Here is a 22,233-nt window from a genome sequence, read left to right on the forward strand (position 1 = left end):
CCCACAGAGCGGCTAATGAGTTTGAACCCTCAACTGTTCCGTTAGCAGCCGAGCACTTAACCACTGCACCACCAGGGCTCCTTTCTACCATTCAAATATTTGAAGACATATATAGCTTTTCTATGAGTCATGTCTTCATTGAATTAAAAACGTCCAATTTTAATAGAAGTTTATTACTTTACCTGCTAGGTTGTAAGCTCCGTGAGGAGAATAACTCTCTCTTCATTTTGTGTCCCCAGAACTTAAATATAGTGCCCAGCTCATATGGGTTCTCCATATTTACTTATGGAATGAATGAATAAGTGCAACTCTTTATCATTTCCCACTCTCTCATGTCTCTGTGGATACATGTAGCCAACATCTCTCTTAAAAGAGAGTGGCCAGAACTTTTTTTTTTTTAATATAAAGGTTTTGTTGTTGTTGTTTCTTTTTATGGAAATGATACATCTTCATTCTAGAAAACATGGATCAACAACCAAACAAAAAAAACCACCTGTAGGGATAAATGCACAGGGATAAATGCTACTAAGATTTTGATGTATTTCTTAGCTTTGTCAGTTTTTTCCTATGCTTATATTAAAAATATACATTTTTTCATCAAAACGAAATCATGCAATTTTAAAACTTTTGGTACTTAACAAAATATCATGGGCATCTTTCAAAGATAGTAAACAGGCATATACTATGTCAATCTGTTATTTTATTTTATTTTTTTGTAATTGCACTGGAACAGAAAAGTACACAAATCATAAATGTTCGGCTTAGCGAATTTTCTCTAAGTGAACACATCCATCTTACTAGCACCCAGATCAAGAAATTGAACGTGACTAGCGCCCCAGAAACCTCCCTTGTACTCCCTTCTAATCTCTGCTCCCTGCAAGGGTTGCCATAGACATTTTTTAATTCTAAATAAATGGAATCATACAGTACGTATTCTTCTGTATATGTCTTCTTTCAATACATAATTTAATAATTTTATAATATTCCATTGCATTGTGATATTACAAATTATTCGGTTTATTTCTGTTGCTATGCATTATTTTGCTTCTAATTCTCACTTTCATTTACCACACTGTAATGAATATCTGTGTGACTAAAACAATTTTTCCCCCTTAGGATAAATTTATAGACATGAAAACTTTTAAGACTTTTGACTTATATTGCCACATTGCCCTTTAGAAATGTTGTACTAATTTTATATCCCTATTATAGTGTATAAGACTCCCAGTTTCCATGGAGTGGCCCAAAATCGAACACAAAACTTCAGATATATGCCAACTAGCACCCACCACAAATGTCCCTACCTGTCTTACATATCCTTACTTTCTTTTATTGTACGTGAATAGATTACAAGCAAAGATACTCTCCAAAATTTCTGACAAAGGTAAAAACATAGAATGGAAGAGCTGGTAATGACCTTGGAATTTATCTAGCCCAAACAAGTTTATTTTCAGATGACAATACAGAAGCCCAAAGTGATACACATCCATTTTTGCCCACATTTCATTGGCCAGAACAAGTCACTTGGGAACTCTTAAGTTCAAAAGGTGAGGATGAATAATCCTTCAGCTGAGAGGAGCACTATGGAAGATGGAATAGTTGGGAAGAGTAATACAACCTAACACTTTTAGTAAGTCAGGAAGCCTCTTCAATTTAAAGGCAAAGAAACTATCATCCAAGGAGGCAAAGTAACTCTCCTAAGATCGTTCAGCTAATTTAGAGCAGAAATGAGTCTAGAACCAAAGTTTCCTCACTCCCAATTCCATATACAAGGCTGTTTCACTGAAGCTCCCAGATGGCTCGCTATTTATTCGTTCATTCATTGATTTAACATGTCTTGAGTGCTTATTATACACCAGGCCCTGATCATTAAACACAGTCCCTGCTATCACAAAGTTCCCAGTTCCGTGTCAAGTTCTTCTGTATAACCTTTAACTGACCCTATCACTGGCATATTTCAACATATCCACCAAAAAACTTGAAGCAGCTAGTGCCTTCTGGAACTAGTAGAGATGTTGTCTTTAGGGATAAAAATCTTTCTTGATGTTTCCAGTCAGGGAAAGTCAGTTCCCAACAACAGCCCGCTGAAAGTCAGCGTGGTGATGTGGCTTACCCAGATGCAGAATGTTTAAAGTGACTCATGAACCCAGATTGGTTGAGGATCATTCCCAGGGCACAGCCAGTTCACAGTCTCTGGCATAATAGCTTTTCTCTGAAAGGAATCACACAGCCACTAAAGCTTGAATCCAGCCTTGAGACCCATTTTCATTTAGGGAAAAATATTTTAAGAGGCAGAAATATGAGAGATTTTTAAACAAATCTGAAAATTATCTAAAACTAAGATAGTTTGATTTGCAAGAGACACATTTTATACCCTTACAAGCTATAACTGTGAAGACTGTCCATCTTTAAAGGATGTTAAAAGAGTACCACAATATAAAAATGCTGTGTTTAATCTTTGTAACATCATGAACTGTTAGAGCTAGGAGGAGCTTTAAAGGTCACCAAGACTAGCTGCCTCATTTTCCATGTAATAATTGTGATGCTTATTGAGTGTTTCACTGTGCCAGCTACTATTTACTCGTGCCAGGCAATTTACATGTGTTATCCCCATTTTGTCCTTACAACCAATAGGTGTTATGATTACTTCATGTTGTAATTGAAGAGGTTGAAGCTCAGAGAGGATACGTGACTTGATCAAAGTCATCTAGCCAGATAGAGAAACATCTGAGATGTGAACCTGGAACTTGAGTCCTTTAGTCCTGTGTTCCTTTTATGTGAAACGGAAGAGTTGTCACATTTGTGGAACCACAGAGCTCCTAGGCGTCGGTTCTATTTAACAATTGCTTATGACACTGTGCAAGGCCCTGTGGGAATTCCAAAGTAAATAAAACAGTTTCTTCTACTCTTTGTGAGCTTCAGCCTGGCAAAAGAAGAGGGTGGCGGCAAACTGTGTGTCCTGGAATCCGGGGGAGGAGAGAGTCTCAAAATGTTTGTCAGTGGTGTTAAATGCTACAAAAAATGCAGAGATATTAAAGACTACAAGAAGGCCATTGAATAATATGACAATTATACAGTCATTGTTGAACTTTTAAAAATCAGTTTTAGAGAGTGATATCAGATAGTTTACATGGCAGTAGGAAGTCAATAAATGAAGAGGAAATGGATACAGGCAGTGTTAACACTACTAACCCCATGTGTGTCAGACTAGAACTGTGTTCCATAGGGTGTTCAATGGATAATTTTTCAGAAGTAGATTACTAGGCCTTTTTTCCAAGGTGCCTTTGGGTGGATTCCAACCTCCAACCTTTTGGTTAGCAGCCAAGCCATTTACACCATCCACGGACTCCAAAAAGCTCAGCCTTATGCTCTTCTTTTCCACATTTCTCTGTGTTGGGAAAGATAATTATGTGTTCTTGTTAATGACCCTCCCCCCGCCCCGCCTGAGTAGGAACCCCTCAAGGTGCTCCTGCAGTGGTGTATACAGACCCCACTCATAGCCTTAGCCTGCTCCCCTTAGTCATTGATCTGGAAGCACTTCCCCTGAGTGGCCTTCTCTTGTGCCCACACTTTCCATTCCTATTGTATCAGCAGACAGGAGTCATAGTACTTGGAGCAAATGCAGCACGAGCTGGCAGTTGGCTGCTCCTTCTAAGTGGTCTGCATTATTTTTGCAAGCCTCTGAAATTGCTGTTTTCCTGTTACAGCTGGCCCATCCATGACAATACTGTGAGGAGTCTGGGCCCTCTCCATTTGGCTCAGAGCAGCTGTCCGAATTAGCAGAAGATAAAAAGTGTGGACTTCTCTTGGATTTTCTGCGAAGGCAAAGAAGGGGAATGAGAGTCCTTTCTCCTTCCTCTTCCATTATATGAAGCTGTGATTCCAAAATAAAGCTAGCTTGGTGTAGTCTGTTTTTAAATTAAGGTATCTATATTAAGATATATATTTTAGATAGAGTAAAATGCACAGACCTTAAGTGTCCATTTAAATGAGCTTTGACAAAATGCATACACCCATGTACCAGTACCAGTTGCCGTTGAGTCGATTCTGACTCATGGAGACCTAGGTGTGAGAGTAGAACTGTGCTCCACAGGGTTTTCAATGGCTGATTTTCAGAAGCAGACCTCGGGGTCTTTCTTCCAAGGAGTCTCTGGGTGGACTCGAACCTCCAGCCTTTCAATTAGCAGTGGAGTACATTAACCTTATGCATCACTCAGGGACTCCACATCCATGTAACCAACACCTAAGTCATGATATAGAATATTTCCATCTCCTCTGACAGTTCCCTCATGTCTCTTTCCAGTCAGGATCCCCACTGCCACCACCAGAGGCAACCATTGTTCCAGTTACCATCACTATAGTTTTGTCTCTTCTTGAACTTCATATAAATGCAATTATACAGTATGTATACTGATTTCTTTTGCTCATCATATTGTTTTTGAGATTTATTCATGATACTGTATTTATCAGTAGCTCATTCTTTTCTATTGCTGAGTAGTAATACATTGTATGGATACACCACACTTTCTTTTACCCATTCTCCTGTTGATTAACATTTGGGTCATTTCCAATTTGAAGCTATTATGAGTAAAGCTGCTATGAACATCTTTGTACAAGTCTTTTTTTGAAAATATTTTTTGTTTTTCTTGAGTCAATACCTAGGAATGGAATTTCTGAGTCATAGGGTGGGTGCTTGTTTAAGTTATTAGAAACTTTTGCTTTCCAAAGAAGCTGTACACTCCAACTAGCCATGTAAGAGAGTTCCAGTTGCTCTACATCTTCACCAAACTTGATGTTGTCAGTCTTTTTAACTAAGTTATTCTAGTAGGTGTATAATGAGATCTCATTGAGATTTTAATTTGTATTTCCCTGATAATTAATAATGTTGAACACTTTTTAATATGTTTATTAGCGATTTATTTACCATCTTTGGTAAAGTGTCTGCTCAAGTCTTTGCCCACTTTTTCAATATGCTTGTTCATGATTTTACTATTAATTTGCAGATGTCCGTATGCTCTGCACCCTAGTCCTTTGTCATATACACCTATTGCAAATATTTTCTTCCACATTGGCTTGTCTTTTTATTTTCTTAACATCTTGTTATGAGAAGAATTTGTTAATTTTGATGAAGTCCAATTCATCAGTTTTGTATTTCATGATAACTGCTGGAAATTTCATTTTCAGGATTTTTGAAGTCTCTGTTTTCAGCCATTTCAAAGGAAGTGTTTTCTTGTGATCGAGGCTTCTCCTGGTGGCTGTTTCCAGGGAAGTTCATTTGAACACCAGAAATATTCTTCAGGAATTTTTAGATATATGGGAAAAGTGACTTTTCCCATTGTTAAAAAAAAAAAAATGTGGATTGCTTTTTGGAGGATTTTTCTTTTCTTCAGAAAAGTCTTTACTAAGCAACTTCCAAGCATTTCTATTCCTAGGAATATACCCTAGGGAGACTCCGGCTCATGCACACCAGGAGACACACACAGAAAAGTCTAGAGCAAATGTTTATGAGAGCAAAAAACAAATAAATGCTTATCAGCAGGAGAATGGACAGATAAGCTGCGCTGTTTTTGTACAATGGAATACTACATAACAGTGAAAAAACAGGAGTTTTGCTACATACATCCACATGGATGAATGACAAAAATACAATGATGTGAAAATACAAGTCAAAGAGGCTTCATATGATTTATTCCATTATGTATGAAGTTCAAAAACAGCAGAACTAAACAATATACTGGCTAGGGATACATAGATAAGTGATAAACTAGTAAGAAAAGCAAAAACCCATTGCCATCAAGTCGATTCAGACTGATAGCGACCCTATAAGACAGAGTAGAACTGCCCCATAGAATTTCCAAGGAGTGGCTGGTGGATTCGAACTGCTGACCTTTTAGTTAGCAGCCTGAGCTCTTAACAACTGCGCCACCAGGGTTCCAAGAAAAGCAAAGTAATAATCCCAAATTTAGGATAGGGGTTTCCCCCTAGAAGTTGGGAGAGGGGTACCACCAAGGTGAGGTCCAAAGAGACCTATGGTACTGACAATATTCTGTTTCATAAACCAAGTGAGAGGTATAACGGGCTGATTTTACCTTTAGTCTTCAAACTTTACCCATATGTTTTGGGCACTCTTTTGTATGCATGATATATTTTAAGATTTAATTAGAAGAAAGGAAGGAAAGATGGGAGGGAAGGAGGAAGGAAAGAGGGGAAAGAAGACTGTACTTAAAGTTGTCCCTTAGGAGGAAAATTGGCAACTATCCCAAGAAAATAATTTGAATATGAAGAGAGGCAATCCCGGAAAATTGTAGAGTACACCTTAAATCTTCACTACCATACTAAAACTTCAAAGATCTTGGGTGGTGTGAATAGTTTGCAGTCAGCTAGTAACCAAAAGCTTGGCGGTTTGAACCCACGCGGAGGCACTGTGGAAGAAACAGACATGACAACAGTAAAGATTACAGCCGAGAAACTCTATGAAGCAGTTCTACTCCGTAACACATGAGGTCTACTGAGTCACAAATCAAAAACAAAATCAACGGCATTCTAAAACCTCATTTATGTTTTGCACTTCAATGTTAAATATTCACTTTTAAGAGGAAACTCTTGGTTCTTCGGGCACTATGTGCAAAGTCCATGCTTGGTACTTGAGGTGCACAGAGACGAGTCCAGGGCAGAATGTCTAGGGAGGGAGACGAGACCAAGGGTGAGACTGTCTGAGCATGTGCTGTCTAATCCACTCATGCCAACAGAGCAGAGGGACGTGATTTCATTCCTGCCCAAGGGAGCTGGGAAGGCTTCATGAAGGGGGAGACATTTGAGCTCAGCCTAAGGGATGAAGAGGATTTTTATAATTAGACAAGAGAAGGAGGGACAGGAGTCCTTCCAGGCCAAGGACCAGGAAGAGCAAAAGCACGAGGCCTGGAGAAGTATGTCTTGCTCGAGGGATAATGTGGTTAGACATGACAGTGTTGGAAGGGAGGAGAAGAAACGGGGGGCGGAAAAAAATGTAGTAGAGGCAAAGTAGAACTAGACTCTGGAGAGTTGAAATGCCACTCTGCAGAGTTTGGGTTTTATTCTGTGGGGAATGGGAAGCCATTGACTGCTTTGGAGCTAGGGAGTGACATGCTTTTCTGGCAAATCATCCTGCTAGCAAGTCTGTTGAACTCTAAAGCCTCACTCACTCCTCCATGCAAAGGTGGAGTGATTGCACACGCTAGGCAGAGATCATGAGGCCCTGAACTGTTGCCTTGAGATGGAGAGAGAAGAGGGAATGCCTCTGAGAGCCAGATTGGAATGCTAGGTTTGCCACTGTGATAGCTGATTTTATGTATCACCTTGGCTAGGCTATGGTACCCAGTTGTTTGGTCCATCACTAGTCTAGATGTTGTTATGAATATATTTACCTGTGATTAGCATTTACATCAGTTGATCTTAAACTCAGCAGATTACCCTCCATAATGTGGGTGGGCCTCATCCAATCAGTTGAAGGCCTTAAGAGCAAAAACTGAGGTTTCCTGAGGGAGAAGGAATTCTGTTCCAAGACTGTAAATAGACAAGACTGAGTTTCCAGCTGGTCATCTAGGGATTTTGGACTCACCAGCCCAGAAAATCATGTGAGCCCATTCACATATATATATGAATTGGTTCTGTTTCTCTAGAGAACCCCAAAACAGCCACTTACTAGCTCTGCAGTCTAAGCCAATTGAGCTAACAATAGTAACTGTGCCTACCTCTTAAATTTATTTTAAATTAATACCCATAAATGTTTAGAACAGTGATTGGCACAGTAAGCACTTAGCAAAGGTTAGCTATTATTATTTTCAGATGTAAAATCAGTAGACTTAGCAACTAGTTGAACTTAGGAAACAAGGGAAAATAGTCAAAGATGTTCCTCAAAGGAATGTGGCAAATACTCAGAATTATTAACAGTAGCTAGAAAACAGCAAGAAAAAATTGAGGACCAGTCTACAAAAATAACTGACCTATAATCTTTAAAGTGTCAAGGAAACACCGAGGAACTGTTCCATCCTGAAGGAGACCAGAAGGGCATGACGACCAGAAGGGCATGACAACCAGAGGCAATGTGTGATTTTGAACTTGCTTCATTGGCTTCAGAGGACATTATTGGGACAATTCAACTGAAATTTGAATGGCGTCTCAGGATGTGGTTATATAGGAGAATGTGTTTGTTTCTTTGTAGAAAATAACACTGAAGTGTTCTGGGGTGATGAAACATCAGATCAGCAACTTATTTCTCAAATGTTCAGAAAGTTCTTTGTGTTGTGCTTATAACTCTCTGTAAGTTTGCAATTATTTCAGAATGAAACCATTTATTTTGATAAGTAATGGCTAGCATTTATTGAGCACTCTATGTATCAGGTACTGTGGTCAGTGCTTTGCACATGAGCTAGGTGAGTGGATTCAGTACCCTCTGACTTGCATCCCTATGAAAGTGGAGTCCTATGCCCCTCCTCTTGCCCCTATAGCAGCCTGAACTCCTCCCACTACACTACCATATGGTAACTGCCTGTTGTTTTTTGTAACACCCCTCCCCGCATAGACAGTACGCTCTTTGAAGCCAAGAACGCTATCTCATTCTCCCTTATGTCCACAGCTCTCAGCACGGCTCCTTGTGTACAGTAAGTACTCAATACCTGCTTGGTAAGTGAAGCAATGAGGCGTGCTCACCACAGTGACTACAGTCAAAAATGAGGCACCAGATTTGGGATGCATGACTGACAACATGATTTGTTTTCAAGGTGGCCCTGGTTCTGGCAAAGGCACACAGTGTGCAAAGCTGGTGGAAAAATATGGATTTACACATCTTTCGACTGGTGAGCTTCTGCGTAATGAGCTGTCATCAGAATCTGAAAGAAGCAAATTGATCAGAGACATCATGGAACGAGGAGAGCTGGTACCCACGGTAAGCAACAGGACCTGCCCTACACAGCTGCCTTCCCTTGCTGGGGAGATATTTTAGCGTGTTGTAATTAGTCTAAGCTACTGGAACAAAGAAACCCAAAGGGACAATAACTATGCTTCATTTATCTCCTATTTAAAAATCAGAGGCAGGCAGGAGGTCCAAAGCAGATAGTACCTCTGCCCTACTGCCTGTGTTCCTCTGTCTTGCTCTCTGTTGGCCCCTTGAGTGTTATCCTCACCAAAATGGTGGAAGCTGACTCACCACCACCACATCCACGTTCCAGCCCCAGGAAAGGGAAAACAGAGAAGAAATGGACATCCCACAATTTCTCTTTAAAGAAGTGACCCAGAAATTACCCACATCATTTTTTGCTTGCATTCCGCATTTGGCCACACCTGACTGCAAGGGAAGCTGGGAAATACAGTCTCTCTCTGAGCACCAGGTGCCTTGTTAAAGCTTGGGATGTGAGGGCAGAGGCATAACTAAGGTATGGCAGGTAGGGGGCCACTTGAAGGGGGGACACTAATGAGCAGTTTCTATTGGCCATTGCAGCTTTCATCTCCAGCTGTGAGAGATCATTCAGCCATTTAAAACTAATTACCATAGGCTCTGTTTTCTGTAGATAGACCCCTGTGTTGAGGGGGTTTTCTGCTACTAAATGAAGATGAGGAAATGGATAATGGAGAACAAGTCACTTTCAGAAGGGAGGGATTTCAGCTACCCCAAAACTTCTTATACATTCTCTTTGATAACTTAACCCCCTTTAACAAGGCACTATGCTCTTCGTTTTAATTACAAATAACCTTTGAACAAGTCCAAATAACCTAGAGATAAGTCCTTTCCTAGGAGCATGTTTATCACCAAGAGGGAGGGAACAACTTGAAAGGGCTCCGGAACCTGAAGGTGGAAGGAGGTTGGGGGAAGTTCCAATAAGGAGCAAATGGGGACATTGAAAACAAAAATAGCCTGTTTCATGATTTTCCTCAGAATGGGCCCCTGCCTTGGTCATCTAGTGCTGCTGTAACAGAAATAACACAGGTGGATGGCTTTAACAAAGAGAAGTTTATTCTCTCACAGTCCAGTAGGCTACAAGTCCAAATTCAGGGCATCAGCTCCAGGGGAACACTGTCCCTGTTGGCTCTGGAGGAAGGTCTGTGTCATCAATCTTCCCTTGGTCTAGGAGCTTCTCTGCGCAGGAACCTCAGGTCCAAAGGATGTGCTCTGCTCCCGGCACTGCTTTCTGGGTGGTATGAGGTTCCCGTGTCTCTCTGCTTGCTTCTCTCTTTTATATCTCAAAAGAGATTGGCTTAAGACACTATCTAATCTTGTAGACCTCATCAATATAACGGCCGCTAATCCATCTTATTACATCATGGTGATAGAGTTTACAACACATAAGGAAATCACATTAGATTACAAAATGGTACACAATCATACAATACTGGGAATGATGACCCAGCTAAGTTGATGGATATTTTTGGGGGACACAATTCAATCCATGACAGGCTCTAATGTTAAAGTTAAAGGTCTTCAAAGAAGAGGTAAGTGTGCACAGCAGAGTCTAGAATTAAAAACCCCCAGAAAATGGAAAATTATAATATTTTTATCTAGTTCTGGGCAATGTGATAGCATAATCTTGAAATTTGGTATCTTCCTTAAATAGGTAGGTAAAGAGCATCCCTTTTGTATATCTTCTTTCTTCTCAAGTCACCATCCATCTCTGAGAAGCTGATGTCATTGGTACCAAAAATTATTTATTATGTCCTTGCCACACTAGGTCCCATGCTAGGCTCTGTAAGAAGGGTCTATTATCTAATGGAGCTTCCGGCTTCCTCCGGAACCAGCTGCAGCCTATTCCCCTACTGCAAAGCCAGAATAGTCCTCATAAAAGGAGAACAAACCACTGTCCTTGCCTCCTTATCCAGCCTCCCTGCACCCACTCTTTCCCCCTACACACTACTCTTCTCACAGCAGCCTAAGCAATTCCTTTAAAATGCTTACCAAATCGTGTTATCCTCTTCCCTAGAACCTTCCAGTGGCTCCCCACCACACTTAGAATGAAATCCAGAGTCCTTTCCATGGCCCACAGAGTCCCTGGGTGGTGTAAGCATTTCACGTGCTTGGCTGACTACCCAGTGGTGCCTCAGAAGAAAGACCTGGTGATCTACTTTCAGAAAATCAGCCATTGAAAATCCTACAGAGCACAGTTCTACTCTGGCACACATCGGGGCACCATGAGTTGGAACTGACTCAACAGCAACCTGGTTTGAGTTTTTTGTTGTTGTTGTTGTTTTGTCCCATGGCCTACAAGGTACCACGTGCTCTGGCCTCTGGATCCTCCTCCACCTGTATTTCCCACCAGTCTCAACTTGCTCACTCCCACCCAGCCACTGGCCTCTTTGTTCCTCCCACAGGCCAGGCTGTTCCTGCTGCAGGGCCCTGGAACTTGCTATTTCCTCAGCCTGGAGTCCTCTTCTTTCAGATAGTCACATAGCTTCTCCTTTACTTTGTTCAGATTTCTGTCTTAATGCTATGATTTATCAAAAGAGACCCTCCCTGACTACCATATCTAACATAGCATCTCCGCCACTCTGTGTCTGTTTGCCCTGCTTCGATTTTGTGCATAGCAGTTATCTCTAGCTGATTTTTCATTGTGTATTTATCTCTTATCTATCTTTTATCTATCTTCCTGACTAGAATATAAACTTCATGAGGAGTTAATTCACAATTATCTAGGGATAGATTCATACCACCCTTGTAATGGGATGGCTGCATCCCCCAAGCCCCTGCCAAAGGCCAGGGGATGCCACGGAGCCAGGGAACAGAGAAAGCCCACCCATTTTGGCAGCTGGTTGCATTTTTCCTACACCCATTTCAAGCTTCCATGTATCTCTCCTCTTTCATTTTCCATAAGTCCATGTTAAATCAAAATTTTTAACAGAGAAAATAGTGTTGCTAGAAGATAATTCTACTTCACATCCACTGAAAGTCTTCCCAAATCAGTGCATGTCAAATATTATGAAATGTTAATGGAAAAAGATTAACAGTGAAATACATTTTTATACCATGATTTGTCTAGTTTAAAAACTACCATTTTGCCTAATTCATGGATGGCTTCATATGAAATATGGCTACCATATTTCATCCAATCTAAGATGCCATCTATTTTTAAGACACTCCTGTAAAATATAACCATTAAGAAAAAACACTAACAGGTAAACTATGTCCCAGCACTGATTATAAGAAACCAACCAATTTCATAGACATTAAAATAGAGAAGAAAAAAAAGTAGGACTTAGAATTGATGAAATATGGTTTAATGCTGTCTGTTATGAATCTTATTTGAACTTTTTCCCCTCCATAACAAGGGGATTAAAGGAGACCTGTGGTTAAGACCTTGGCTGTTAACCAAAAGGTCAGCAGTTTGAATCCACCAGCCACTCCTTGGAAACCCTGTGTGATAGTTCTACTCTGTCCTATAGGGTCACTATGAGTCGGAATCGACTGGACAGCAATGAGTTTGTTTTTTAGGTTTTTTTTTTTTGTGGTGATTCTGGAGTTTCTGGGTGGTACAAACAGTAAACTCTTTTGGCTGCTAACTGAAAGGTTGGAGGTTCAAGTCCACCCAGAGGTACCTTGGAAGAAAGGACTGGTGATTCACTTTCTAAAAATCAGCCATTGAAAATTTACGGGGCACAGTTGTGCTCTGATACACACAGAATCACCATGAGTCAGTCCATCCCATGGCAGCTGGGGTTGGGGTGTGTGTGGTGATTCTACCATTGTTCTGTGGAAGCGCTCTGGTCTTGATCACCCACTTTCCCTCTGCTCCAGGGCATCGTGCTGGCGCTCCTGAAGGAAGCCATGGCAGCCAGCCTCGGTGACACCAAGGGCTTCCTGATTGACGGCTATCCCCGGGAAGTGAAGCAAGGGGAAGAGTTCGGACGCAGGGTGAGCTGTTTTCTCATCCAGGAGAAAAATAGGGGACATCATTGAGGTTAGGGGATACATTAATCAAATTTTCAGTTACAAATGGCCAAAAAAAAAGGCTGGGGTGGAATTTATTGGCTCCAGGAATGAAAAAGTCCAGGGATGGTCCAGACTTGGCTAGATCCAGACATTCAAATATGTTCCTCAATCATCTGGCTTTCTCTGTCTCTTAGATTTTCTTTCCTTTGTGATGGCCCCATTTTCTTCCTGTTCCAGGCTTATGTTCTACCATCTCAGTGACCTCACAAAAGAGTGTTTCTGTTTCCCAAAGTGTCCAGCAAAAGACCCAGGGTTGTGTTTTACTGTCCTAATGAGGGCACGCCTCCATCACTAGAGTAGTCACAGTGGCCAGGGGGATAATGGGATAGGGTGTGCTGACTGGTCCTGCCTGGAGTGCCAGTGGGGAGAAGGGACAAGGGTGCCACACGTGAACCTCACGTTCTGAGAGAGGGGAGGGAAATTCCCCAAAGGGAAAAAAAATACGATGCTGTTACAAGAAGACTGGGGAATGGATGTGGACAGGCAGAATCAACAAATATGTACCATCCCATCCTCCTTCTCCCCCAGCCTCCCTGATGCCCGCCCGCTTCGAATGAAGAGAGATCCCAGGGGGCTCATGGCCACTTCCAGGGGAGCAGCAGTGAGTCATATCCATCGTAGCTACCATTTATTGAACCTACCCTGGGCTAGGTTCTGTGCTACAAACTTTACGTACCTTATCTCTAATCTTACAAAATCTGAGAAAGAGGGGCACAAATGTCTCCATTTGTTAAACAAAGATTTCAGAACATGAAAAGAATTAATATTTACATCAATATCTCTTTAGACTAGTTTACAAAACACTTTTTTTTTAAGGTGGACAGTTTTATTCAGACAGAGCAGAGTAATAGCTTATCCAAAACATATTACCAATGATGTAGATCTCTTATCATCTAGATTCTAGAAACTAGCTATACAAAATTATAGTGATATATGTGAGTGAAGAGAGATATTTTTAACTATAAGTGGAAATATGAATGCTTAAACATGAAAACTTTCCTCCATAAATGCAAGAACAGAATTATGCCACTGGCCCTATCCAGAAACCTCAGCATCCAGTGACTTGAATTTTAATCTTTGTAACAAGGGCTTGAAAATCTGAGGGGAAGAAGTCTTATTGGAGATTCTTAAGGGGATGAAATGACATAGGAGATCTCAGGAAGAGGGGGAGATTCTATGTCCGAAGTAGAAGGGATATATTCTGTGTTAATTTTCTGGACCATTGAGTTAAAAGTTCTTTCTGAAAACTTGGAGATAAACTAAAATTTCCTTACACGCTGATAACTTGGAAACATTTTGAATTATCTTTTCTGTATTTCAGTTCCTGTGGCTCTTTGTGCCTGTTTGGCTGTGTTTCTTCTTAGAGAGGGAAACAAAAAACAAATACTTCCATTAAATCCCTGATCCAATTAAATATGTGATGGACAGCATGGTTTTATATAAAACATCCCTCTGAAAACTCATTTGCTTAAATTACTGTTGTTTTAACTTGAGCTATACGTTTTGCGTAAATGGTTAGATTTGCTGAAATGACTGTGCAAAAGCTTTTTTTTTTTTTTTTTAATTGTGCTTTAGGTGAAAGTTTACAGCTCAGGTAAATTTCTCATTTAAAAATTTATACACATATTGTTTTGTGACATTGCTTGCAATTCCCACAATGTGACAGCACACTCCCCCTTTCCACCCTGGGTTCCCTGTGTCCATTCTTCCAGTTCCTGTCCCTTTCTGCCTTTTCGTCCTGCTTTTGGGCTGGAGCTGCCCATTTGGTCTCATATACTTGATTGAACTAAGAAGCATGTTCCTCACATGTGTTATTTTTTGTTTTACAGGCCTGTCTAGTCTTTGAAACAAAACACTTTCATATACATTATCTCATTTGATTTTTTTTTAACGTCCTTTGAGATACCTTTTTTAAATACCCTTTGAGATTTTTTTAAATATCGTTTGAGATAGATTGTTGTTGTTAGGTGCTGTCAAGTTGATTCCGACTCATAACGACCCTAAAGGACAGAGTAGAGCTGCCCCAGACGGCAATCTTTATGTGAGCAGATCCTGAGGTCTTCTCTCCCACAGAGCGACCGATGGGTTTAAACCACCGATCTTTTGGTTAGCAGCCAAGCACTTCCTTATATTAAAGGTGATGGATTAAGCCCAGAGAGGTTAAATGACTTTGCCACAGTCACACAACTGATAAGTGACAAAGGTAGGACTCATATCCAGATCTGTCGGGCTTAATGGTCCATTCCCTTTCTGTCCTTCTGCAAATGCTGGTAGGTCTAAGACTGTGGGGAACCATCTCCATCCATCTCTAATACTGCAGCATTGGTCAAGGTGAATTATACTTAGGTTCCGTTTGACCTCCTTCTGAGCTACTGGTTTTTCCCTAGATAGTATCTGGAGGCATTGGTGGCTCAATGGTAGAATCCTCACTTTCCATGTGGGAGACATGGGTTCCATTCCAGACCAGTTTACCTCTTGTGCAGCCACCACCCAACTGTCAGTAGAGGCCTGCGTGTTGCTGTGATGCTGAACAGGTTTCAGCAGAACTTCCAGAGTAAGACAAACTAGGAAGAAAAGCCTGGCGATCTACTTCCAAAAATCAGCTAATGAAAACCCTATGTATAATAATAGTCCAATCTGCAAGCAATAATGGGGATGGTACCAGCATTTTCTTCCATTATGCGTGGGGTCTCCATGAGTCAAGGTCAACTCAACGGCAGCCAACAACAACAAGATGGTATCTAAATGGTTAAAGGATACAACTGCTCCCTTTTCCCTACATTTCCTATTTGCAATCAGAGTCCAAGAAAAACTTCCCCTGCCATGGTTAAGAAAAGCAGTATAGTTGGCAAGGATGGGCCCTGGTCCTCCCCTGGCTGTCCCTGGGCCTTTGTGGCTCTGCTCAGCGCCTCCACCACAAGGGGGTGGGGAGCAGGGAAAAGGAGAGAAATGGATTTGTGTGGTTTGTGACTGTGGCGGGTTCCAGATGATTCTCTTCATCTCTCCTCCAGAGCTGACTTCGTGGGGAGCAGTCACTCACCAAAATTCTAATAAGCTTCTTCCCACAAAACCACTTCAGGAGTGACAGATCTCAATATAAATGAACTTTTTTTTTTTTGCAAAGTGGAATCGGGCTAATTGTTTTGCATTTTTTTTGTACCAATCTCTTAGCAGTGTCCTGGAGCCCTGGTGGCACAGTGGTTAAGAGCTTGGCTGCTGACCAAAAGGTCAGCAGTTCAAATCCACCAACCGCTCCTTGGAAACCCTGTGGGGCAGCTCTACTCTGTTCTATAGGGTTGCTATGAGTCAGAATCGACTCAATGGCAGTGGGTTTGGTTTGGTTTGGTTTAGTTAGCAGTGTCCAGGCTGTGGATAAGACCCCTGGAGTACATCTGAGTAAGGGAAGAGCAAGGACGTTTATCTTACATCGCCTCAGAATTGGTGCATGTGCTAGGCTGGGGGCCTAAGGACACAGAGATGAGGAAGCTGTTGTCCAGGCCCTTGAGGAGCTCCCTGCCTGGTGGGGACGGGCAGTTGTGTAAACATGCCATTACAATACAATGGGAGAGCTGTCCTCACCACTCAGGGGCAACAACATATGCTGGGTTCAGGCTTCAGGGCTGTGAGCACCCTACCTGGGGACTTCACAATTACCTTGCCTGTGAACTTACCTGGGAATGCCAAGGAGGAGGCTGGGAGAGTCAAGGACAGGTCTGACATTCAAAGGATGTAACTACCTTTTTGAGCACTAAAACTTCCAAGTGCTCTTTAAGTCTTTGTTGAATAAAGGAATAACTGAGTCTAGAAGGCCATCGCTTGCTTGGAAATGCTGAGAAATTTTTTTCAAAAATCCTTTTTCTTAATTGCCCTCAGAGGTAATAGATTTTTCTTTTGAAACCCCCAAATGGTCAAGGATCATTTATATACAAGTGTGGTAAATAAGATATACAGTAAAGATGGGCATCTTGTTTTTGTTTTTGGTGGGGGCAGGGGGGCGGTCAAATACTAGGTGAAAACAACAACAAAAATATGATAATCCTTATTCCCCCTTTGGGGCTTTTTAAACTGGATCTGAAGGCAAATCCTAGTACTTAGACCTATGGGGTCAGACTCTTTTGAGCAATGACAACACTACTGGGATCCATGTAGAGCCTCTCACGGTAACATCTTTAAAGGATACCACTCATGTGGTCCAAGAACTTGAATCTGAGGTCAAAAAACTTGGATTTTCACCTCTGCCACATACTAATGTGACCTTTGATATGTCACCCAACCTCAGTTTTCTCCTCTGTAAAACGTGGATAATAATACCTGTCAAACCCTATTTAGAGGGTTTTGTGGGCATCAAATTACAAAAGTACATAAATGTGTTTTATAAGCTATGAGTCATTTGTTTTTAATCACACTTTATACAAACCTCTAAAATCCCTGCTTCGTCACCCCTTACTCTTTTCCTTATAACCAGTTAGGATGAGCTATAGGCTTTACATGGCCAATTACTCTGTCCCCTGGCCTTTGGGTAAATATGAGTTCAAATCATCCATATGGCATTATGCTGAGTAAAATAAGTCAATCACAAAAGACCACTGTTATAAAAACTTATGAAAAGGTTTATACACAGAAAGAAACAATCTTTGATGGTTATGAGAGAGGGAAGGGGTGAGGAAGGAAAAACGCTAACTAGACAATAGATAAGTGGTTAACTTTGGTGAAGGGTAAAACAGTACACAATCCTGGGGAAGTCAGCACAGCTAACCAAGGCAAGGTCATGGAAGCTTCATAGATACATCCAAACTCCCTGAGGGACCAAATTACTGGGCTGAGGACTGGGGACCATGGTCTTGGGGAACATCTAGCTCAATAGGCATAACATAGTTTATAAAGAAAATGTTCTACGTCCTACTTTGGTGAGTAGCCTCTGGGGTCTTAAAAGCTTGTGAGCGGCCATCTAAGATACTCCACTGGTCCCACCCCGTCTGGAGCAAGGGAGAATAAAGAAAACCAAAGACACATGGGAAAGATTAGTCCAGAGGACTAATGGACCACAACTACCACAGCCTCCACCACACTGAGTCCAGCACAACTAGATGGTTCCCAGCTCTGACAGGGATCACAATAGAGGGTCTTGGATAGAGCTGGAGAAAAATGTAGAACAAAATTCAAACTCACAAAAAAAGATTAGACTTACTAGTCTGACAGAGACTAGAGAAACCCCGAGAGTACGGCCCCTGGACACACTTTTAACTCAGTACTGAAGTCATTCCTGAGGTTCACCCTTCAGCCAAAAATTAGGCCCATAAAACAAAATGAGACTAAAGGGGCACACCAGCACAGGGGCAAGGACGAGAAGGCAGAAGGGGACAGGAAAGCTGGTAATGGAGAACCCAAGGTCGAGAAGGGGAGAGTGTTGACATACGGGGTTGGCAACCAAAGTCACAAAACAAATATACGTATTAATTGTTTAATGAGAAGCTAATTTGCTCTGTAAATGTTCATCTAAAGTACAATTTAAAAAGAGAGAAAAAAAATAAATATAGCTTATTGACAGAGAAAAAAATAAAATCATCCATGTGATCTTTCTCAGCGTAAAACAGAACTTCCTCTCTTGTTGTGGCTTCCATTCAGATAGGTTTTAGAATGAGGCAGAGAAGAAGCCTAACCAGAATGAGGAAGAGAGAAAGAGTCATCGACATGTGATTAGGCAGTTTAAACCAATGCTAAAATCCATGGTACCATCTCAAAAATACACAAGTGCCCCATTTCATTACCGAACCAACCACCCGCAAGTGATATCTTTAAATATCTACACAGACAGTCTTTAACATACTGCTGGAAGAGCTTTTAGAGACAAACAATGACACTGATTTGTCCCTGGGCATAGTAATTTCAAAGGAGCCTTGGCGGCCTGGTGGCTAAGCGCTTGGCAGTTCGAACCCACAGCCACTCCACAGGAGAAAGATATGGCAGTCTTCTTCCGTAAAGATTTATGGCCTTGGAAACCCTATGGGGCAGTTCTACTCTGTCCTACAGGGTCGCTATGAGTTGGAATCGACTCGACAGCTGTGGGTTTTGTGTAGTAATTCAGAAGATTGTAATATCGTTTAGGCAGGTGTGCAAGAGAACACATCCAACCCTGCAAAATGAGCACCTGCTCTGACCCTGACCAGAACAACAATGATGCTACAAACAGGATGGGCTGCTGTGGACTTGTGTATGCCCTGCAGGGACCTCATTTGCACAGTCTCTTCCAAATTACGGGCAACAAATAAATTTGAAATTTGGCAGAGACATCTGCTTTCCCACAGAGACTCAGAGCAGTCCGATGGTTGAGTGTTTATTGTAGCTGCATCAGGCCTGCAACTGCGCTTTAAAGCCATTCAGACCTGTGAATGGTTTTAACCAGCCTACAGAGGGGCTCACCATCCTTTCTGGTGCATAGGACACCAGTTGACTGAAAAACCCAGTTCAGTCAGTTAAGCTGATTCTTTTGCATACCTATGACTGAGTTCTTAGAGATGCAAGGTCCTTTGATGATTTCCTTGGCTATTGCTACTGTACATGACATTGCTAAAGGCCAAGTGCAAACTGATGTCCATAGCATTAGAGGTGAGTGTATGTGTGGTTTCTCTATTACCTTCCTGTCTTCCATTCCAAGGCTAATTTTTTTCGCATTAAATTTACAAGCTGTGTCTTCAATAGAATTTTTATCCATTATGGCATATTGGGGAAAGGAAGGGTATCAGCACAGGGTGTGTGTGTATGTATGAGAGAGAGAAATAAGAGGCAGAAAGAAGATGAGGGAGGGATTGGGGTTTCTAATCACCATCCCCAACCCAGCTGAGAACCCCTGGTGCTAAAAGACCTATATTCAGAGCCTGGCTTTGCAACAGACCGACTGGTAGGCAAGTCATTTAACTTTGCATATCTCAATTTCCTCTTCTAGAAGATGTAGATTAAAAATACCTACCTCAATACCTGTTGGGAAGACTAGATGCCATCCCTGAAAAGTGCCATGCACATTTAAAAACCTGCATGTGGTATTCAGCAAATTGTTACATTTTTTAAGAAAAATTTTTCCTATATTTTTCCTGATTATAAAAATTAAAATTATATAGATATGAAACAGTACAGAAAAGCATAAGACAAAGATTAACCCCCAGAGATAACACCTATTAACATTTCAATATATAATCTTCCAGTCTTTGTTCTACTTGTTTTTATACAGTTAAAAATCATACAGAATATAATGGTAGCTGTTACTTATTTTGAGCACTTAAAATGTGTAGGTGTCATTATTCCCATTTTAGATTAGTATCTTTTCAGGAAGGGTGTGTGCTTATCCTGGCTCCCTGGTGTGAAATTGAAATGATTTGCCCTATTAACCCAGTGTTTTACTAACCACAGCCAAATTAAACACATATTAACAGAAGTAAAATGCATGAGCTTGCTCTTGGCCCTTCCCTCCCCAGAGACTCTTAGCTGAAATTCTACCCTTAGCCAGAATATGCACATAATTTTCCTGGGTGTGCGGGTAATGACATTACTGCCTCTCCACAGCGCTGCTCTTAACACTTTCATAACACTTTTCATCTACAGAATCATGATTCTGTTTACACATGTGTTTAATCTTCAGAATGAGCTTAACAAGAAAAAAAAAAAAGGTGACTAGTCTGGCCAAGGGAATTTCTAGCTGGTATGTTCCAGTTGTCTAGAATGGTGAGGAGCCTTGGGGACCACCCTGGGGTTTTCCACTTGGAATATTTTTTTGCTTTCTTCATCTGACTTCTGTTTCTTTGCAGAACTTTGAGCTGTGTAATGGCTGAGTGGGGGCAGAAGTTATAGGAGCAAAGAGACAGTATTATTCTTAGGGTTGGGTGTTTAGGAATACTGTGATAACCCAGATACCCCTTCTCTAGTGAGGTTCCCCAAGGGGATGTACTGCCTGGATGAGAGCAAATAGGAAATAGGTGTGCTGCCTTATTGTTTGCCAGGGGCCCCTAACTCCCATATAGGGAAACTCTGGTAAAATATGCTGAAGTGTGTAACTTAGTTAAAAGTCTGGACGGGGCCTCTTACTCTTTTTTTTTTTTTTTTTTAATTGTACTTCAGGTGAAGGTTTACAGAGCAAATAATTTCTCATGAAACAGTAGTACACATATTGTCTTATGACATTGGTTAACAACCCCACAACATATCAACCCTCTCCTTTCTCAACTTTTTTTTTTTTTTTGGTGAAAATATACATAGCCAAAGATACGCCATTTCAAAAATTTCTACATGCACAGTTCAGTGACATCGGCTACGCTCTTCCAGTTGTGGTGCTATTCTCACTTTAGATGAAGGTTTACAGAACAAAATCGTTTCTCATTAAACAGTTAGTACACATGTTGCCCTATGACAATGGTTAACAACCTCACTACACATCAACACTATCCTTACTCAACCTTGGGTTCCCTATCACCAGCTTTCCTGTCCCCTTCTGCCTTCTAGCCCTTGTCCCTGGACTGCTGTGCCTCATTAGTCCCATTTTGTTTTATGGGGCTGTCCAATCCCCAGCTGAACAGTGAACCTCAGACATGACTTCACCACTGAGCTAAAAGGGTGTCTGGGGGCTATACTCTCGGGGTTTCCCCAGTCTCCTTTTCTTACTCTTTTAAACCCAAATATATACAACAGGGGATTTTAGAGATCAAAAGGATAACTTCATTGCAAGGCCAACATTAAATAATATTAGATCGCATTCATATGGTGCTTGAAATGTGCCAGGCACTTTATATGTACTCACTCATCTTGATCCTATCAATAGTCTTATGAGGTAAAAACTATGATTATCCTCATTTTAAAATGAAGGAACTGAAGCACAGAAAGAGAACAAGGTGGCTATTACTGTCAACAAAAGAGAGTTCTTGGATGGTATGGCCTGCCCCTAGGAAATATGGCCTAAACGGTGTCCTGACTTAATCAGAAGAAAGCCACCGTGCAGGTCAGAGGAGAGCAGGAGAAACTCTCCTCCCCCTCCCCCTGCTGGAACTACCAAGGCAAAATCATTGTCACAAGTCAGCTGATCCCAGTGTCCTTTCCTGGTGGGCTGTTCTCATGTCCTGGGGACTACAGGGGTGAGTGCTGATCCCAGTTAAATCCCAAGAGGCATCAAGAGCCAATTTCCTGAAAAATAAAATAGGCAAACATGGCCTCCGATATTGTCCTTTTCCTTTCCCACTCTCTCACCCGCCTCTCTTCACTCCCTTTGACTCACCAGGCATCTTGCATGAGCCCCATTC

General features: G+C 41.4%; 1 protein-coding gene across 1 annotated transcript in view; it reads left to right on the forward strand.

Moving 5' to 3' along the window:
• Positions 1–22,233, forward strand: part of AK5 (adenylate kinase 5) — a 332,857-nt gene that overhangs the window by 281,314 nt on the left and 29,310 nt on the right. The window contains exons 11-12 of the mRNA XM_004369075.2: positions 8,760–8,923; positions 12,758–12,874. Coding sequence (XP_004369132.1) covers positions 8,760–8,923; positions 12,758–12,874 — 281 coding nt within the window. The remainder of the gene's footprint in view (positions 1–8,759; positions 8,924–12,757; positions 12,875–22,233) is intronic.

This window comes from Trichechus manatus, unplaced genomic scaffold (assembly GCF_000243295.1).
Source record: "Trichechus manatus latirostris isolate Lorelei unplaced genomic scaffold, TriManLat1.0 scaffold00003, whole genome shotgun sequence".
NCBI classification, from domain to species: Eukaryota; Metazoa; Chordata; class Mammalia; order Sirenia; family Trichechidae; genus Trichechus; species Trichechus manatus.